At 29.4% G+C, this 23,733-nt stretch overlaps 1 protein-coding gene across 1 annotated transcript in view; it reads right to left on the bottom strand.

The window, feature by feature from the left end:
• The window catches only part of LOC112597226, a 127,823-nt gene that overhangs the window by 29,301 nt on the left and 74,789 nt on the right, over positions 1-23,733 (bottom strand). Inside the window, exons 5-7 of the mRNA XM_025343190.1 lie at positions 19,207-19,375; positions 18,605-18,699; positions 412-633 (exon numbers count right to left, since the gene is read on the bottom strand). Coding sequence (XP_025198975.1) covers positions 412-633; positions 18,605-18,699; positions 19,207-19,375 — 486 coding nt within the window. The remainder of the gene's footprint in view (positions 1-411; positions 634-18,604; positions 18,700-19,206; positions 19,376-23,733) is intronic.

Below are 23,733 nucleotides of genomic sequence, written 5' to 3'. Positions count from 1 at the left end.
ACTTTTACTGTGATCCATTTGATTACATACATTTTAAATTCTTTGAAAAATACACTCCTCACTCAAATTATAATCTAAAATAGAATTGCTTTTCGATCTGTTCAAAATCAAGAAACGTGATAGAATTTTAAGATATTTAAATTTCCACGTAGTTGGGTTTTGAACAATTTTGTTCAAACACCGATACAATAAACTGCAATACCAATTTGAAAATAACTGATTGTTAGATACGTTGAATAAAAAATATACAATACTAAATAAAATCATAATATAGAATTAAACCTGATATTATAAATTATAAACGAGCACTATAACTAAAGGAAATTTCATCGGATGCATAACAATGAGGATAATGAAATAGAATGGATTTGATAATGAGAGAGAGTGTGTACACGGTTGCTTTCAACTTACCTCTGACAAACTTCATAGTTCTTGACCCATCAGTGGGCGACGACATACCATTACACGTTGCATCGCCTGACTGGGCCATATCGAACGTACCACCCATCGATTTGCCCACTACAAAGCACCGATACTTTTCTTCATCCGACGACGTAGGTGTATGTTCTAGCTTACCGATCATGTACTTTGTCGATCCGTCTTTCCATGTGGCCAAACATAACAGTTCCTCAACTATAAAATGAGAAAAATGATAATATTAATAAATTAATGAAACATCGAAAGAAAAAAATAAATAACATATAATGTACGGGTGTTTAAGAGTATGTATAAAATGATTATTTTAATTTTAATAATGAGATTCTATTAAATTAAACAATGCCAGTATGCCAACATTTATCAGTGGTCAAGAGAAGGGAGATGTATGATAGTAATAATATTGGCAAAATAAAGTTAATCAAATTAATGTATAAAAATATTAACACTACAGTGGTTTTGAAAATAAATAAATAATTGACTGTCGAGATTTGAGAAAAAATTATAGAATTTATTAATCAAAAAATCGAATACTAATACATATTGAATACTAAACTTTAAATGATAAATGAATTTGTTTGTTTAATAAAAAAATAAAGATTGAATATATTATATAAGCAATAATAATTACTTTAATAGGTGCACTAGAGCGTTAAATATATTAAAATTATTAAACGTGTTACTATTATCATTGATATATTTCATTCTATCCTCGGTTTTCAAAATTAATTTATGAAACTTGCAAAATTCTTAAAACACATTTCATTTTTATGAAATTTGTCGGCAATTTGGGGAAAACAGTTGTCTTTCAAGTACATAATGTTACGTTAAAAAAAAAAAAAAAAAAAAAAAAACATGACAATTTATAAATTAAAGATAATTTAGAAAAAAGCCAAAGTGGCTTTTTAAGTTTTCTTAAACGAACATTTCATTCGCGTACTTAAAATAGTTCCAAATTTTTAAATTTTTCTCCAGAGCTGTTGCTATAACATTTAGCGAAATACTATAATTACAAATAATAACATATGTCATCAATTTATCGATGTGCATTATGACTTTGGTGTGAGTATAATAATAATAATAAAAAAAAAAAACAAAATAAAATTACGCTACAAATACCGGAGGAGACGACTTTTTTGATTTTTATGTATGTAAAATACATGAAATACAATTGGTACGTTTAAACAGTAGCCATTATAGGATACCCTAGCAACTTGTAATTTTAAGTACGGTTTTATTTAGGTAGCTCCAAACAATTATCGTTAATGACATTCAACTTGGAACGAGAAAAAAACAACCGTGTACACATTTGATGTGCTTAATTCATTTTTTTCCACAAGGAGTGTTCTTCAGAATTTGCAGAATGTGAATAAATTATAAGCATTTGTGAGGGGTAATAGATCAAAACACGAGCATTAAATAAATTGCTCTGGTTCAAAGGGCACGATCAATGAGAATGTTTATATTTAATGAATGGATGACCATGCGGGGGATGAAAAATAGTTGTATTTAATTACTGTTTGGTGTAGGTAACACAATAGCAATTCTGATTAATAGGAAAAATTATGATGTAATTGCATATAGCATCGTATCAATAGTAGATTTCATCATTAGAAGGATTACAAAGTACATTATTTAGGGTTATTCACGTAGTAGTAGTGGTTGTACTATCATATAAAACGTATTTTATTTTTGTTGGAAGCATTGTGTGGAAGGAATTTCCGGTAATCCGATAAAAAAAGTTTAAAAATGTATATTTTGAATGAACATGTAACGCTTACTTCATAAAATAGATGATGAAAAATTAAAATTAAATATAAAATAAATAATATAATAATAGATTATAGATGCAAATGAAATTTAATTTAAAAAAAATTGATTTGTATTTTTAATATATATATATGTTTTTGTTTCAATACCCTTTAAAGTTTTTACAGAACTGATAAAACAGCTAGTTTTAGTTGTGTACAACATGTCAAAATTATTATTCGTCAAACACAATTACTAGTATGGAAATTTAGTAGATAAAAAAAAAAATTATTTCAATAGAAAACAGATAATCAAAAAAAAAAAAATAAATAATTGAATTTTTCTGTTGTTCAAATTGAATGCGATTTCCGTTTGACTTCTAAGAATAATGTGTTATAAGTTAATAAGTTTATATCGTTGTATTTTCGTAAATATCTTATACTTAACTACACGGGAGTATCTAGAAATGTTGTGACAGGTCATAACTGTAATTAAAAGATATAACGTGACACTGTAAAATATAAATTGACAACAATCCGAAATTGTATGAGCAACTTACTACAGATATGTAAGACTATATAAATTAAAAATTATAAAAATTAAAACAAAACACGACTGTATACGTGTCAACCTAAGCACCGGTTTGATTGACGGGCCGAGTAGCGAATTTGCACGGAAAGCGACATAAATTTCTAGCTTAATAATTCAAGTAGAATGAGTTTGAAACTAGCGAGCACTTCTGTAAGTTAACACTCAAAACTCACACATATACACACACGGTCGCTTATGGTGACAGCGAAAAGTGAATGGTATATACGGTTAAACGTTTCAATTTATTAGAAGACGATAAATTTTCGTAGGGATCTCCGTTATTCCGAATTATTATTCTTTGGTTTTTAGACAGCGGTTATACACGTATCGCGTAAATCACGCGATAACAACGGGAAATGCGTGGTGTATCTGTTTTGAGTGTAAAATATACTCGGGTGTAAACGTCGTTGTCGTTATACATTAACAATATATAATATATATACACATTATTTATATTGTATATTGTACATTGTATATGCATATAGGTATACACATATATATTATCATATGATTTTGAACTATTCCTAATGCTCGCCGCCCTCACTTCGGCTAATAGTGTTTTACCCATGTAATTTATGTGTCTTGAAAACAACAACTCAACACAATAGCCAAGCCAATACTACTGCCACCGCTCCAGACCCGGTAACTTTATCGTAAAACGCGATTCATAACCGAACATTTTATTCTTCCGGTTTGCATGAAACTCAGACAAATTCAAGGCGATAAATTTTCATTAACTTCACTATCGTATAACTAAACTTATTAAATTCTAAAAGAGATACAAAAACGGAAAATATTAATAAAAGTATTTTTATGGCAGTGACCTATATTTGAAAACAATAATGGTACAAACAAGTAATACATAATTTCTGTGTTGAATTTTAAACGTATGTACTAATGACGAGATTATAATCACGATAGCGTATTATATTAAAAAAAAATCACTCGATTTAAAATAAAATAGTCTGTAAATGATAGTTAATTGCGATCGTGGAAAAATTATTATTTTTTTGTATAATACATTAATATGTAAGATTTAATATTTATTTAAGTATCTATAATTAATATTATCTACATTGTATCGATTTTCAACAAAATTAATCCATTGGAAAATAGAAATAATAAAATTTACTGAATTCAGATTACTTATGATAAGCGATTGTGCTGTATAAGGTAATTTACCAAAAACAAGTATAGTTTTCCTCTTTTTTTTTTCACTAACACGGTTTTAAAGTTTTTAAATATAAAGAGACTAGGGTAAAATGACGAAGTAAATTTTTGAAATCGAGTATTTGAGTTAGACATATACTATAACACAATCATAATATTTTATCAACCGGCAAGGACGTTGGTATTATTTGCGCAGAGTTCATAATTGATTAATAGGTATAATTAATAATAAATTAGTAGACGAATATGATTATTTTTAAATTGAATATACAATACATCAAATTCTTCGGTAAAAATACTTGGAAACTCGACGAGGTACTCGGATGAAATACTGATTGAATTTAACGAAAACTGGGGTTTGTTATAGTTAAATTATTTATTCGGATGTTTGATCTGTCAAATTTGTTAAAAAGAAAAAAAACTACGCAGTAACGTTATGCAATTTGTTATCGGCAATTTATTATACGAAAAGTTTTTGAGAACTTTGAATTCCAATGAGGCGCATACAAAATCTATGCAATCATGATAAATCTGAACCAATTGGACAGCGAATTCATATATCACGGAATGTATTACTGTAAGGAACGTAATGATAGAAGATAGTACCAGTGTCCTGTTATACTACGTAGTTTACATGATTTTCCTATCCAAGAGGCCACGCAAAGACGAGTTTACGGAATTATTATTTATTATATTTTTCAATAATTCACTAGAGAATTCTATCATGGTTTTTATACATTTATACTTTACCGTTGTCTCGGCAAAATGCCGGAGAAATACGATTAAAAACATGCAAGGCTTATTGAACCTTTTCTGTTTTTTATGTGTATACATTTTTTTATTGTTTATTTGACAAAAGCGAAGCCACACGGAACTGTAGCGTGGCTCTCACGCTAAAAAAAAACCAAACAAACAAACAAAACAAAAACAAAAAAGCTGAAACGGAATTCTATTAAGCTCTGAAAGCTCGAACAATGGGAGGAGGAAAATAATATTTTACTTTTTTCCAACCCACTTTTTAGACAAAAAAATCATGAAAAAAAAAAAAAAAAATGCTTTAGTCGCGTGAGGAATCGCCTTTTGGGGTTTGTTGCAAAAAAAAAAAAAAAAAAAACAGACTATAAATAAATACACATTGAGACGCATATTATAACCCGGCGCCGTATGATAAATACTCTATGTGTGCGCGCACGTCACGAAAGTTGGCGAGAGAGGAGTCGAATAATATTCAAAACTTTTGGTTTGTTGATAATTATTGATATTGTCGAAATATCGACTTTTAAGTTTTTAGAAATTGAAAGAGGATACAACAGCGGTATAGTTTTTTTACGAAATTATAGCCCAGATTATAATTATACATAATAATATTCATACAATACAAGTAACTTCCATATATTATCATACAAAGAAAATAAATAATATGATTTTATTACTAATCACTCATCAGCTGTATAATGTTTAGATATTTTGTATCAGATGACTGCAGTGATGGCAGAGAACTTGAATTTTGTAAAACAATATTAATTGAACTAAAATTATAAATTCAAAATAAAAACCATGTGACTATATTTGTGTATATATATATATATATCTGTGTGTGTGTGTGTGTGTGTGTGTACGTGTGTGTTTAGACAAAACATTTGAATTATTATTTATTGAAAGCAGAATCATGAATGTTAAAATGTATTGCATGATGCAAATATTTTTTAAGCCATTAACAAACATTATGAACAAAAGGTAACGTATTGTTATTTTTATCATCTTTATTTGATCGATAACCGTACGTACACACGCGTAGCGTATAGCATGAAATATTTCAAATGATTCGAACAATGTCAATGGTGTTCAGATATATTTTATTTATTTGATTGTATAGTTTTATATTGCATTCCATAAATTAGCCTGAAAATACGTCCTAAATTAGGGATTTCAGAGAATATTAATTTAAACCACTTAAAAAATATCAACGATGTAATAATTTCAGTATTCGAAACACTTTTGAATGGAGGGTCGTTTTACATATTTTGTCAACGATATATTGACGTTTTTGTTATAAAAAAGCTAATGGCTTTTGTCTATTTCATATCTAAAACAATATAATTGAAAATCTGTTGCATTTTTTTACAGCTAGTATACGGTTCAAAAACCAAATTAACAACAACCGGGGAAAAAAAAAAAACTGGAGGAGTAGCCAGTAGGCATCATTTATGGAACGACATTTGTAAAAAAAGAAGCTACTGATATGTTAGCGAGTCACGTCATGCTGGTTTTAAGCTTTCTATTATTTCGAAATTGAACGACAGCCCAGTTAGGTTACCTCTTTCGAATATGCAAATGCATTGCGCCAGGGTAATCCCTCTTCTCTATCACGAGGGACAATTTCGTGTTTATTTCGCGTGCGACACTAAATACATACAACATGCCGTTTTATTCAACCAATCGATATTATAATACTTAACCCAATTATTGAATATAGTGTAAATATTCGTTATCTCATTCCGGCAACGTATTTTTTTAAAACGACGGAGAGATGTAGACCATATCACAGCAGGCGATCCATAAACTATCGATTATAATAATATATGGTGTATATTTTGGTGCAAGTGTGTATCTGTGTACCTATACTATACACAAATCATAGAAACAGTTAAGATTTTCATCAGTCGTTATAAATTATTTTGTTGCAGAATAAAGATACATAAATCGTATATTACATCACAAATCTAACCTAACCTATATTATATAGGTACATATACATAGGTATATATATATATTATGAAATTGAGGACTTCTATATATTTTGACTGTTTGCCAACTGAAAAAATGGTAACGCGAGATACTTAATCTGTCAGCATGAATACAAGTATTATATGATGTCTAGTGTTATAAAAGTCTGTGGCAGACGTAAGTTTGTAACAACGTACGAATAAATTTCATTTACTATATTATAGCTTAAAAATTACGATAGTCAAGTTATAAAAATATTGTGCTCGGTGCGCTCAGTTTTTTTGTGTCATGTTTAATATAATTTATATATATATAATAATGACTATAGTAGAATATATTATTTATTTTATACATATAAATTTTAGTTTAACTGTTTAAGGTTTAAGTTTTATATCACTGGACAAATAGTGTTTACTACCGTATCTTAGGCCGCAGAGACGGATATATCAAATGCTAGATAAAGTGGGATAGAAATGCACAGATTTTTATACTACGTTCAAATCATATTATAGATATAAGCGTAATACGCATAACTTGTATAAACATAATAGATATGATATGGAGTAAACTAAATGTAAGTTAGGCTCTTCTGTGATTGAAACGATAGCCGACTAAAGCAAGTCATATGTCTAATTATTATGTTAAATAAAGTAAATAATAAAAATATGTTTTATACTATGCCGGGATTACTACCTTAGCTTGTTAATAATTCAATCGCAAAACATGTAATTTATACTCTATTTACTACTATATTATCTTCAATGTAAGTGTATTACATTTTTATCTGTATTAATATAATGCATGAAGGAAAACCTGACTTGATAAGCCGTAACAAGTCAACAGCGTAATGGGTGATGTCGCAAGGTATATTGGTTTGCTCACGTGCGATTGCTGGCGTCTGATTACTGCGGGTTTTGGAGATGTAAAGCAACTAACCGTGCGATGTCTGTTTGACGATAAGAGATTGTACGGAGAATACGGAATATAGAAAAATATCACAACAGAATACTTATGCAAAAAAGAAAGATACCTATCGAGACAGATGGATACATACCACCAATAGTAAACAAAAACAATGCATAATTGTGACGTATAAAATATGATGATAATTCAAAATAATAAAATAATATATTAATTTACGATATGGTATACTTATTAGGTATGGTTAGTGCTTACCATAGGTACTAACGTTAATTGGGTGTACAAACATTTCTAATAAAAATATAGAATATGTTATGATTCATAACTTTTGAATAATAGAGCGGCAAGGATCGACTTACAACGTAATTATTGAGCGACAACGAACACACATGTCACATAATGATCTAACCTTTGCGTGGAGACTCGGGCTAGTAGCTCAACTGTGGTAAAGAACGACTTGAGAGGGTGATGTGGGAGGCTAATGGATATTGACTGGAGCACTGTGGAGGGGGATGGTCCAAGATACGTGAAACGGCACAGAGCTGGTACCACGCGCATATATAAAACACGTCGAATAAAATAAATACACGGGTGGTTAGTGCAATAAGCGCCTATGGTTGTAAATAACGGACACTTTTAGAAAATACGACTATAACTCTTGACGTTTACTCTACCCTAGGATGGCTAGGTTAGGTGGATGTGGATAAATGCGCGTAATATGCTAACTGCACTACAGCGGCGAGTATCGGTTGCGGAAAACATTCGACCGGAGATATGCTATACTATAGAATCGTAATGAAAAATAATAATCCATACAAACAGCTCGCGAAACCAGACTTAACTGAGAGGCCGCGAGAGACGGCCCATATATACATGACATATATGGACCGGTGGAATTGTCAAGGAGCGCGGGATGGTGACAGTCGTGATGTGCGGGGCCTTGACCAGTATCGCGATGGAAAACATATCATTCGGCTTATTGGGCATCAAAACATGCTATAATATAGGAATATGCGTGATGTCTGTCTGCTAACTGAAAAACAATTGTGATTTTCAGTGAGTCTATCCTTAATATAGTTAGGTATTATACACAATAGTACCTGTATTTATCAGTATCAATAATAATTATAAAATGCCTTTGATATGAAGTGATCGGGAGGGATATCACCAGAAATATCACAGACTGACAGTCGATGGGACATTTGTCGTTTCGACGTTCGGTAAAACGCAGCGAAATGTAACCTAACCGTGGCGAGTGTAGCTCCTCGTCGAAGAATGCCATAATGCGCAGCACTGGTGGTGGTTAGCGAAGTTAGTAAGTCTCGTTAAGTGACAGCTTAATGGCATCGTCTGCACCATCGCTATGAAGCGAACATCTGTGATAAAATGTTTATCATATTATCCAGTGTTTCACCCATACCCATCCCCGCCTATATGTCGTCCGATCTTGTCCTTCCATATTTCCCAACACCAGCCAACCCATTCGTTCATTTCGTCCGACTTGTCTGGTAAAATTTTCACGACCGTACTACACTTCTCGTCTCGAATCCTAATGATGAAAGTTTTAGACGCGGCAATCGTGCAAACGCCGTAACGGTAACTTTTCTTCGAGAACAAACTGCAATATTTCATTTCTGAGATAAACTTTATCTAATTCTTTTTTTCCGTTTTTTTTTTTTTTCATTTGATTGTTGAATTTACTTATATTGAGCTTATTATCCATATCATATTATTTTAGAAGTTGTTTCATTAAATTCAATGTTTTTGACAAGTCTCGACTATCTTACATGAGATTATATTCTTCAATCGCTTACATAGCGCCTAATCTTTTTATTTTTTATTGTATTAGCAATCAGATGGATTCAGAACTTTGTACTTTTCTTGTTATTCAATTAAAATTAAGACAAAATTAATTTTTAAAGCGAGATTTTCTTGTAATACATGAAATTAGTTGATTATAAAAATAGAGGGTATCAAAAATTATAAATACATTAATGATAAAATAAAAGTTTTAAAGCAATTGAATATCTTTGAAAAATAAATAAAAACTGAATTGAATATAAATAACACACGACTAGAGGAACTCGATCGAGGACAGCCCCTATTTTTGAACAACCCAATTGAGAAGTCAAACGACTGTAACTTTGTCAATTTTTTATGAATATAGATAGAATATTTTTTATGTAATAATAAACGCGGTTAAAAGTTTTTATGGAATTTACAATTCACAATTCTACAAGGCTCACCGACAAATACGCTTAATAGATATGGTGTTATAAGAAACTCAAATTGAAACAATGACAAAAAGTCGGTTAATTGAAATTAATGATTATAAAAATATAAGTTTTATCAAACGGAAAAAATTAATATAACCATAATAGCTTATGCCAAATGCGTATTAAGAGATATAACATTTTAAAATAAGTGATTTACTTATGATATATACGTATATATTTTTAATGTAATTTGCAAATAATTTTATATAAATTTCAAATATAAAAACGACAATATTGACATATATTTATTTTATAAAAATAAAATGGCAACGTTATACGTATTTTTTTAATCAATAATATTATATTTTGATATTTTTTGGATTTCTATTGTTTGATCTGTATACTCAATCGGATAATGAAAAAGGTAAACTTTGCTCAATAGGGTTGTAGAAAAATGTTATTGAAACATCCGAATCGAAATTTATTTAATAATGGCCTTTTAAATGAATATATATATATTATTTTTTTTTGGAAGGGAGAAATTAAATTAATAAATAATAACTTATAATGGCTAAACATAATATATTATAGTAAGAGAGGCGGTGACACATTTAACCAATGAAATAATTTGATAATATTTAATCTATACAGGAATATACTATACATTTAAGCATTATATAATACTAATAGTTTGAAATTTTGTAAAATTGTAAATTAATGAAAATATGTTAAGTCAGTATTGATATAACTTAAAGTACCTATTTACGAGATATTAAAAACATTAATGATTATATCATGGTTGAGGTTATCAACTGTGTACACAATATATTATTTGTAAAATGATAAATTATTAGGCATATTAAAACTGATACTACTTAATGATTGTATAGCAATGGAATACAGAAATGTGCCTACTAATTGTCGCTACAAGATACAATAAACCACTTTATGTACACATATATATCTAACACAAATCTGTCTACAGGTTCATGCCACTCCTTTAGAACATCTGGTATTAAATCGTCCGGAGAGTATATATATATATATATATTATATATCATATTATTGAAGGTTATAAATTTAAATCTAGTACCTACACATGAAGAAGATTTTAAATTTTTATCTATGATTGTTCAACGTAAATAAATTAGTTTTCATACTCACGACAACATAAAAACAAGAAAAAATAATCATCTATGCATAAATAAATGCTACTAAGATTTTTTAAATATAAATGAATACTGATAAATAAAAGTAAACTGTATAATATTAAATAAAACGGTGTGATTGCTTGTCAATTCATCTAGAGTTTTAATGGTATAGCGTTAAAAATGTATTTCTATGATGGGAACAAAAATAATAATATAAAAAAAAAAAAAAAAAAAAAAAAAATAAGACATTAGTAAATATAATATATGGTTCATTATTATATCGAAGGAAGTTAAAAAGTGACAGAAATTGAACGCTTCCGCGTGGAACCCTATATTCTTCTGTCAAGCTTACCCGAGTGTAACTTCCTTTCAGTATAAAATATTTCCCTCACGAAACCTTTATTTTCAAGCCAAAACGATTGTCTTATTAGCCATAATAAAACAAACACTAATGGTTCTATTGAATATAAATGAATACATTTTATATTTTTACCATACAGAAACAATGATAGTCAAACGAAATTTAAATTTGGAGATATATGACTGGAGTAAAATCGGTATTCTTCAATAACGAATATAGAAAATTATGATTTCTTTGAAATATTACTTTGTTAAACTTAGAATGTTTACATTGTTTATATTATTAAACCACATGAATTGATAAAAAAAAAAAAACATTTATTTTTTAATATTAGATAGTAACATATATAAAAAAACAAAATGTAATATTATCGAGGAAATAGAAATTCAATCGAAATACAAAAATAATAATATAAGTAATCTTTAAAATATATAACGATACTTTAGAACACGAGGTTAAGCACACGGTTTGTACTGTTCCGTAATATTTCAAAAGCAAATAAATAGAACTACGTTATAGTACTAATAAAAGTTAAAATAACTGTGTAAGTTTATTTATTTATTTATTATTTTTATTTTTTTGTAGTCTCAACATATTAAAATGCGTTCATTAAATAATAGGTTTAACAATAAGAGTAAAAAATAGTAGTTAACATGGAATGTGAGGAATTCTTGTGTCATGCATTTTTTAGAAGAATTACCACTTGTTGCTCGGAGCAATAAGGGCGGTTATGGCGGTCGTACTTCTGCATAAACTTCAAACAAGCTATTGTGTGCCATGGGCCGTCACCGATCTTTGACGAGAAGGAGGGTTAAAAAGCTTTTGTCTTAGATCTCATGCAGACGAAGAGTTCTGTCAAAGCGGTACTTAATGTGTGTGTGTGTGTGTGTGTGTGTGTGTGTGTATTAATGAGTTCTTCACTCACACCGCCCGGACAAGGACACGGCTGTCGCGTGCGTGTTTACACTTTGGAAATTCATTAAACGTCGCTGTCTCCTTCGTCTTGGAGAAAAAGTTCATCCCGCCCGGGAAATAGTTATTAAGTTTATTAATATTAACAACACGTAAGAGGATTAAAAACTACCGTCGCGTGCGTTTGACTCTCGCGGCGGCAGACGGCCGAGGAAAGATAGATACACACAACACAAACAGAGTAAAAACGAAATGCGCTTACGGGCACACGCGCACAATCGGCGGCATTACAGGTGCGGTGTGCGAGAGAGGGAGTGCCTCCCGGGGCCGGATGTCGGCTGAGCGGACGGGAGAGGAAATCGTCTGTGCGTCGCGCGAAAGGATTCCTTTGTTCGCGGTCGAATAATGGCAGTTATCTGCCGTCGGGTCCGTTAGCGGTTACGATATTTCCCAGCCTCCAACCATATATCTGCGTTATATTGGTGTAATGCCGTGCCCCATACACGGAGAGGTACTTACCCGCGGGCCACGTCTAGGTCGCGTAATTGTGGTCCGGACAGATCGGCCGCCGTCCCGGCCCCGGGTGCACTTGCGCTCAATCGCACGCGTTACAACATTTTATTATTATCAACATCATTATAATTATACAATATAAAATATCGTACGGGCGCACAACTGCGTAATACTTCTCGATCAGTACAATAGTAGACCAGTGGTGACTCGACTCGAATCATACTACGCATCTCTTAAGCAAATGTTTAACTATCATCACTACGCGTAGTTTTATAAGTACTCAATTGCCGAATGCTTATAATTATATTATCGGTCGTGAAATCACACTAAATTATTATCACCATGTAGGTATATCATTAATGAATAAAAAATCTTTTTTCATCGTCGCTAACTAAGAACCACCGATATATAGTATATTTATATACACACATGATTGTTGAACTGAGTTATTGTCCCCGTAACTAAGGTGAGGGTTCACTAGTATTTCAAAAAAAAAAAAAAAAAAATAAATAAAAAAATTAAAATCATTACTGGAATTGGAGTGTGACGCTGAAATTTGCGGGAGGTTTTTTTTTTAAGACTCGTTGATTTATGCGTCGGGATAAGTACTGACACCCATTTGTTTCATTGGAAACTGGACTTATCATTTTGATTAGATATTATGATTATACTTCCATCGTACAAATGTTTTTCTAATTTTTAATTTAATACCAATAATCGTTTATATAGTTACCAATCAAATTCAAGAACAATACATTATCTAACATAAAAATAAAAATAAAGTGCCTATAAATAAAATACTAATATTCAACTACACATATTGATCTATAAGTTAAAACGATCGCAATATTAATTACAAACTATTACTTTTATTGGCATTTATATTAATATTAATTATGTATATTTTTGTTTTTATTATTATTAAAATAATTATTTAAAGTGGTTACAAAAGTAAAAATACTTGTAATAAAGTGGTATAAGTACATTTTAGAGTGGCGGTTCTGTGCAAGCCGTATTTACGTGAATTGTGTGTACTTAAGTAAATTTATTACCAACAACAAACACTTTTTCTAATGGAAAACTGTTAAAATTTTGTATTTAAATAGGTTTATGTTTTGTTATAATTTGAATTTTTCATTTTAAATATATGGATATAATTTTATAATTTTTATAATTTAATATCAAAATGCTTTGGGTGTTCTTAATTATTTTAGTTTATATTTTTTATAGGTACATAATATAACAATAGATAAAATTCAAATAATTCAAGTAATAAATATTATAAAAAACACATTATAGAAGCTAGTTAAAATTAAACATATTTTGAAAGATAATCAATATTTATTTACAATAATAAATGCAATTGTTCAATAATGTTTAATTTGATTTAATTTTTTATAAACGTATATTATGTTTAATAAAACTACTTTAAATTTGGGTACCTACACTTAAGGTTAATGATGAACAGTATCGTCAAGATGTTCTATTTTTTAATAAACTAATTATTTTCTTTGGACAATATGGAAGAAAGACAGTTTGTTCGATATGGGTTATCTAATTCAAATGGTTTGGAAGAAAACGTGGTCTGTTTACAAAAAAATATAACGTTGATTAATCGTGCAGGTTATTTTATTCTTATTCGTATAATTTGTAAGAAACTCATGTAACAAAAATTATAAAAATTTAATATATTATAATAAATCTTAAGAGATTTAAATACAATTTGTATTGTAATTAACTATTAGTTAATGTCTGTGTGAGAAGTAAATCGGATAAAATTAAAAGCAGCTTAAAGGTTGAATAAAAATAAAACTTAAAAACTTTCCAAACGAGATTTTACTTTCGAGAATATAAAATAATTATATATATTTATAGTGATAGAATGATAAAAAAGTATAATCTAATTTTTGGGTATAGTTAAAGAAAATCTATACGACAGTCTCTTTGACGATATATTAAAGATAAAAATAAAACCCAAAACTCATTAAAAATTAAGTTTGCAAATAATTAAATCTTTGGGTATTTGGCAAAAACTAATTGAAATAAAACTTATTAAACGAATTTGATTTAAAGATATTATACATCAGTAATTATTGTTCATAGAATAAATTATAAGTTATGGTCAAGAGTTAAAACTATTTAATGTTTATATAATAATCGCTGTATATTTATGATGAATTAAAAAATACGCATTTAGGCTTCGAATTAAGATAGGTTTTATTAATGATATCCGTATATTAACAATAATTCTTTTTAACATAACCTTTACAAATTTTATTAATTATTTTTGTAAAGTGTAAAGTAAGAAGATATGATCTACATAATCTAGTGAATAAATCCATTAAAAAAAATAGAAAACATTTTTGACATATTTAAGGTTTTGAGTTTAGCTAGGTTGAGTCAATATTTTTAGATTTTCCTAAATATTTTGGTGTAATATTCAAGGCACGAATTTACGGAATTTTGACGAGATAACAAAACCCTTAGTTTACCAAAATAATGAAAAAAAATTATATATATATATATATTATATATAAACATAAGACAATAGATATACATTTTAAACTTTTGTTTAAGTTCGTTTTTGTGGTTCACTTGAATAATATATGAAGTTAGCCGACGTGGTTGAGGGCTTGACATGTATTATTGTCGACAATGACTGATGCCCAGGGTGCTTTATTATCTACTTGTGATACAACCTTGGATAATAATAATAAAGAGTTAGTAGACTATTATCTTCGACACTCCCACCTCAGCCAATATCTATCATATTCGTTTGAAAAGACTTACATTAAATGAGATAATTTAATGTAAATATCCATGTCATGTAAATTATGAAAGATTTTATAGTAATAAAAATAATAATAATATAAAAACTACTGCAGTATTGTCAAACCAATAAACTATAATAAAAATAAATTTATGGTGAGAATAACCGGTAAAAAATTACGTTTTTTTTTTTTTTTTTAATCTTTCTCTTTCTTTTATAGAAGTTAGGTTAGGACAATTAAAAATACTTCTAAAAGGTATTTTAAATAAAATTAAATATACTTTTATTACCGTCATAATATCGTTGTATACATTAAAAAAAAAAAAAAAAATTCACATATTATATCGTTTACTAATATTTAGGGTTAAATTAATTGAGTGTGTTATCTACTATTATACAGTACACTTTTCAAAACATCTAAAAATTCACATTTTAGAAAACAAATAATCATAGTTTAAGTGAATTCAAGTACGCCACAATAAATGATGCGATCGGGAGAAAAGTCATGCTAAACACAGTACCTTCCCCCAATTGTGATTATAGAAAAAAAAAGTATAAACATTATATAGATAACGTTAGTTAGTGGGAAAAGGATCTTTTGACGACTGATTAAAAAGCAACAAGTAGAACTATTTGTTATCTTTGTTAATTTACAATCAGCATTAGGTTGTGAGTGCCACGCAGCAAAATGGTTTGATTGTGTAAACAGCAACAGAAACAAACAAACATAATACGATCGATCAACGTGAGCGCCGCCCACGCACATGTGGGATTTAGCGTGCGCCACTACCAAGACGAAACGATATATAATCACGGAGTGAACATAAAAATAACAAATCCCTCGTTTTATGTGGAATTTCAGGACGGAAATCATTACATAGGACGGTAAAAATAATAACAAATAACACACGTACACTCAAATATGAAATAACAAGGGGCATCTGGGTGGGGGAAGAAGGGCTTAAAAATGTGGCCAGGGACGAGGGGAGCTAAGTAATAAAAGTTTTTCCCTTAAACGGATTACCGACGATGATGGATTACGCATGGAAGGAGGACTGGTGGAGGTATATATGACTGGATTCCAAAAAACAAATACAACTTGATAAATTTTACACGTTCTATACCGACACATTGGTCGAAAATCTGTCTAGCTCGATTGAACACGTCGAGAATATTTCATTGAAACTTTTTAGTGTAACGACGATTACTGGTCGAGAAAACGTACCGAAATCGGTTAAATCTATTTGGTAACATATAACAAGATATGCTTTAAAATAACAATAAATAAATCTGGGGTCATAAATTCTCTTACCTATACTGGCTTTTTATATACTATCAACCTCAAATAGCTAATGTAAAAATATATTAATAAAGCAAAAGCAATATAAAAATAAGAGTAATAATTTAGCTACAAAAAATAACTGTTACAATTATGAATCACGAAGATTGTTAAGTTTGGATATTATATTTTCGTCAGGCTTTTATTATTATAATTTCAAACCAAAAATAAGCATGATATTATTATTTGAATAACTTCATTATTTTGCAACTAAAAGAACTTTTCTGTTTAACTTTAATATTAATTTTAGTACAGCTCAGTAAACAAAATATTATTTTGAGAGAAATCTCGTTTGATCTATAAAATAAAGGTTTTGTGATCGTGAGAAGTAGCTATAGTTCAGGAGAGTACAAATATTTAATATCAATTTAATATTCTAAGACACTTAGATGGTTTATTATAAATAAATAAATAATAATCGAATCCCTTTTATAACAAACATAAGATGGTAGGTAGGTATTACATTTTAATAATGCAAATATTAAGCTGTAATTATACATAGTAGTATAGTGATCATAAATAATAACAGATATTCCTTTTTCTTGTTGAAGTACCGCATTTTTGCAGTTATAATACATAGCAATATAGATTAACTTGCGAATTTTTTACATGCTAATTAAATGCAAATGGTCATAACATTTTATTTTTCACGTGATTTGTGAACAATTAAAAAGTCATACTTTATACTTCGTTTAAATGAGTATACACAGAACATGAGTAATACACTTTAAACATTAACGTAAATCCTATGTACGTAAATATAATTATAGTTAATTGATTTTATTTAGTCATTATTGAGTGGTACACAATATACAAAAACAAACAAACAAGTGACGTATAATCATATAACTTTTACACTACGTGTAACTTGTTTTTTTTCTTTTTTGTTACACATAAGAATTCCAGACATTTTTATAAATGTATTTTACTCTCAATCCGTGTAAAACATCAAACGATTAAATATAGGCGCGCCTTTCATATTAAAATATCGAAACGTTTATAAAATGTGTGAGACAATACTTAAGAACGAACTATAGACCTTATGCATTCAAGTTACTAGGGGATTTCTATTCAATGTTTTTTTTTTCATTCGTATACAGTGTGTATCGAAGTGACAATTATAAACGCTATCACAACGTTCAACTGTCAAATCCTTGCGTTACACACTCTGTACACATACAATTGTATAGTCTTCACTACTTTATGTGCAATGCAGACAATATTATTAACGTCGATTCATTAATATATATATATATATATTTGTATATAGTATACATACACAACAGTTTCTATCTATTCATTTTTCATAAGAGCTGGTTTTAAAAATTTTAATTTATTATTACCCGGCTGAACAATAAACGCTCGGGTGGAAAAAAAAACTGACCTTATCGAATCGTTACGAAAGCCATAATGCTTTTCTCCGGCATTGTTAACTGTCACGGATGTCAATCAAAAAACACCGCCCCGGTCTGCGGGGCTTTTATGTTTGACACATGTTATAAACTCGACCGACAAGGCGGCGAAACGCGGTTTAGTTGACGGTTTGTTTCAATAAATCTGTCACATGGCCTGTCAGCATCGATTTGAACTACTATTGGATGAGTATATATATATATGTGTGTGTGCGAGAGTATCAAGGGAGAACTAACGCATACGCGGATTTCGTCAGTGATATGGGTACAGCAGGATTGGCGAGAGGACGAGGGACAACAGCGCTAACGAAGGTTTGGAATGCCTTAAATTATTTACCTGTGCTCTCGGTGTTAAGGACATCTGGGCAAGCTTGAAACTTAAGCATCAACCTTGAATCTGACGTACACGAATCAGCTTTTGAAACCGGCGACCTACAACATACGATGATTTTTAGTGTTTCAACAAGTGTTTAATTTCAGTAATTATGCTATTTTTTCAATATTTTATAATGGTTTAACTATTTTAATATGACATCTACATACTACAGTCAAAGATTATGTTTAAAATATTTTATTTAGTTACACGTCTAATAATACCATAAGAGATTATTAATACATTATAAGAACATAATTATTTACTTTGATAATATTATTATTGGTGAAATAAATTAGAGTTCAATTCATATTAACAATAGTAAATTTATTTTATTTTATAGTTTATAATTATTTAAAAAAAAAAATTGTGCTAAATATAATAAAATAGATTGGATAATGTATGACTATGCGAAGTCTATTATTTATTGGCGAGCACGATTTATTTGATGTTGGCACTGCAGGTAATAATTAATATATCGATAATAATAATTCGATCAATAGGAGTATTTAACAAGAACTTATAACCAGATAACCACAAAACATAGTTCTATAAAGTTTACTCACTTGCATTCGGTGTAACCACCGCGGCTATACGAGAAATGAAACGGCGCTTGTAAGCCATCAAACGGGCACGGGATTGGAGTGGCATCTACCCTAAACATGGAGTAGAGTGGAGCGTCACTGGTAATCTCTCCGCACAGCTCGTCGAGGCTACGTTTTTCGCATATTGCGTCTGAAACATAAAAGGAAATATTTATGAGCACAATTCTTTTGGAAACACTATGTATTGGAAACAGACAAATTGATTAAAAAATTCTTTATGCGCTTGTATAGTTATTGCGTTTCTAAATCGAACGAAATGCAATACATATTTTCATGTATATAATACATAATATGTTTAGCTCCAAACCCATGCGTTCTCAAATTGAAAAATATGGGTCTGCGCGTCTAGATAAGAGATATGAATTTATGTAACGCTATAATCGAGATAAATGCTAGAAAAACACTGTTGAGGTTTTACACAACACAGATAATGTTATGGATACAGTTGTACAGGTACATTGTTTGCAAGTCAATTTACTAAAATTTTGATACACGATTGGTGATTATTTCAAATGATTAGACATGATAAATCATCGAAATAAACAAGAATAATAGTATGTAAAACTGATGTACACGGTAGACATTCATATTATAAGAAAAAAAAATATTTCATAAGTCTCACACTTGTTTTTGTTGTTAATTGTAACCATGGATTAATAGATTAATAATTATACTCATAATCGAGTACGTTTAATAACGATAAAAAAGTATATATAATAAATCAAGCATTGGAGTGTTTACACTATTATTATATAGGCACATACTTATAAACGACGGTGTTAATAATATATTTGTGTAGCAATAGGTACGTGTCACATGGTACTTCTCTTTCATAATAAAATTATTAACATACACACGAAGTACAATAAGTACACACACACACACACACACACACACACACACACACACACACACACACACACACACACACATATGAATTAGTACCTATGTCCGATTTTTATTATTTAGATATGCTTTATATATATATATATATATATACTTGCTTTTTAATTAAGTGTTTATTCAGTCTATAATTTATATAATAATTTTACATTATACACCACTGGTTAATACTTGTGTATCACCGGAACATAGTAGTAATGCTTTCCATTCACTATTAATCGAAATAGAAAAAAAAGGTCGTTTTATCCGGACAAGAGGCGGGTATAGCAGATAAAATATGGGGACAGTTGTACACATATACGCGGGGGACCTCATATATCGATCGTAATGCAATATTGCGAGTCGGGCGACCCGAAGCACTTCCGTTAAACGTCTCGGAACACGGAACCAATATCATTATACGGTGTGTGTGTGCTCAATGTTGGGTGGAAACGCGATTCCGGGATCAGTCCGTTTCGTATTCATTTCCCTGTTGTGTATAGTACGCGCGCATACGAGCTAAATTATTAACACGCAACGACAGGGTTTCAGTTCCTACATGGCTGTACATACGCCCATATGTGAGGAGGATCCGTACATTGCGTAGATATGTGGGTATCACGGGGATTGATATTCGGCCGATCGTGTCGCGAAACAATTGACGCGTACATTTGTATATTTCTAAAATATATTATATCTACATAAACGAATTATAAAATTTAAGTGCATAGTAATAATAAAGTATATATTTTTGTAAGTGTTATGTTCATACATAAATTTTTCTATTTAAAGGCATTCTAACAAAGGTATTTTAAGTTGCGAAATATTTTCAATGAATTTATAGACTATAATATACTCGTATTGGGGGATCTGTTGTTAATGTCAAAGCATTTTATAAAACAACTCGTCAAATTTATTATGAAATAAGAATTATACCTACAAAATAACAATAACAATATTAAAAAAAAAAAAATGCTATTTGTAAAATTAATGTTTATATCAATTATATCTAATAGTTTTCTAAACATACAAGTATATTAAGTATGAATTGATAAAAAAAAAAAAAAACAGTCAAACTTTTATTGACCGAAACCCATATAATTGATTATAGTGGGTCTCTCCACTATCAAACCTGGATACAAGTTTTAACCCTATATGATCATTTCTGATAATATAATATTTCTCAAGAAATATGTTATTTGCTATATCTTATAATAATCTATGTCGGTTGAATGTATTGTCGGTGGTCACAATGTGTTACACACACACACACACACACACATTTATAAAATTTTACTGGATAGGTATATAATTTAATAGCTATATTTCAATGCTGGTCACGATGGCCGGAAATAATATTAGGTACCTAATAATAATAATAACCACGAAAATCTTCTGATTATTGTTATTGTGCATGCGTATACAGCGGTATATGAAAATATGTATATACATGCATTATATATTTATTATATAAATATATATATAAATTATATTGTGTGTGTGTGTGTGTATAAGGTGCGCTTTGTGAGCATACGAAAACTCCGAGGCGCTTTCTGAATTTCAGTGATTATTGGAACACAATTAGGGTAGGGGTTGAGCGAGTATTGGGGAGTTCCGTGGTGAAATGGGGTGAGAGGGAGTTTTTTTTCTTTCTTACTGAAAATGAAATTTGCCACACACATGACACGAATTGACAACGCGGACCCTAGGGGGTGTGATGTTTCGAAAGGCTCTACGGATGAGGCCAAGAGAAAAAAGTTTTCGACCGCTTCACATAACCAACCAAACAGACGTAAAAATTTATCGGGAGAGTGAGAGAGAGAGTAAACACACTTCAGACAACTTTGCCTGGGTAGAACGATGGATGTATAGAAGAAAACCATGCGTGTTACATTAAACATCACTCAAGTAAAGCGTAAAAGTTTGGTGACCGTCGTAGTAATTGTAAGTCGCTTTAAGTCAAAATTCCACAGATTCTTAAACTTATATTTTATACAAGTTTTTTTTCTTTCTGAAAACTGTTTAAGAAAATTAGAAAAATGTATTCACAAAGATAAAAAAAAATGTTTTAAAGTACAATAAATATATCATCTTACATAAACATCTACAGCGTTTTTTATGAATATAAAATAAAAATATGACAGAAAATGTAAAGCTCCGTTATCTCGTAGCTGCCATTTGACACGTTTTCTTCTATTTATTGACCGACTATGTGATAAATGGTAAGTACAGTTTAATACAAATAAACTTGTGGAATCAATTCTCAATTTAATAAAATTAGTAGAAAAGAAAAAGCAGGTTACTTAACAAAAAAAAAAAAAAAAAACATTAAACGAATTTTAGAAGACAGTCTTTTGGTATATAATATGTAAATATAAAAACAAGTAATACATTTTTAATTTTTTATTTTTTTACTTCTATTAAATGGAAACTTGTCTAAAATGGAAAAAAATATCTGGCCTCAATTGTTTCCATATTATACAAGTTTCACTGTATTAACCAATGATTATAATTACAGTTGAAATTTAAAATAAAAATAATATGATTTACATATATTGATAAGAAAACAATAAGTAATATGTTGTGTTATTAATTATTTAAGAAAAACGGTTTAAAAATTATTTAAATAGGTATTGTTAAGATTTGTAATCAATAAATTTTTATAAAACGATTCGCATGGATAAATAAATAAATATTTATTATTTTGGATATATTACAATAACAACATGTACATAAAATATTTTGAGTAATATTGTCAAGTACAAAACGCGACATTTTGTTTATGGGTGAGACTTTAAAATGTATCTCAAAATTTTCAATATCATAATAAGAGTATTATAATTTATAAACCATAAATAAATCATTATTTTTATGAATTTGAGCGAACAATTATATTTTGTTAATTTTTTTTTTATTGACTTTACCTATGTAAAATGTATGAAATATTGGTTTGGTAAAATGTATAAACTAGTTGAATATGAATAATATTATTATAGCATATACAAATAGAACATTTCTAACGATAAAAATATACTAAGAATGTACCCATAGTTATATTTTCATTTTTCATTTTTGGAGAAACTTAAAAATAAAATGAAAAAGGTAGTAAATTACTTTTTTTTACTTATAGATGTATACATATTACAAAAAAAAAAAAAGATGTCAAAACGCAAAAATGCGTTAATAAATAAAACAAAAAATATGACAACAAAAATATACATCGTATATATCTAATTACACTCGTAATTTTAAATTTATAAATAATAAGAAAAATATTAATTGAGAGTCTTTAAAGTTCGTACACTATATCTATGTATTATAATATGTATAACCATTATAATGTGTGTACCGTCGTTTAGCTGTATAATAGTAAATAATACAGACGACGTAGAAATAAATAGTTTCATTAGCTGAAATACCTAATAAAAACCTGAAGAGATTAACGTTACAGGCAATGGTTTTACTTTAAGTATATTGGATTGTCGTTGTACAATTGAATTTCACGCGAAATGTTTTCCGGATGAGTGAAATAAATGGATAGACAGAAGAAAACCAGTGTCGCATTACAATCATCCATTAGCAATGAACATGAACACTTTCCGATTT

This window comes from Melanaphis sacchari, unplaced genomic scaffold (assembly GCF_002803265.2).
Source record: "Melanaphis sacchari strain LSU unplaced genomic scaffold, SCAv2.0 Contig395_pilon_pilon, whole genome shotgun sequence".
Lineage (NCBI taxonomy): Eukaryota > Metazoa > Arthropoda > Insecta > Hemiptera > Aphididae > Melanaphis > Melanaphis sacchari.
Note: the sequence above shows the minus strand (reverse complement) of the source record. Positions and strands in the feature narration are given on the sequence as shown.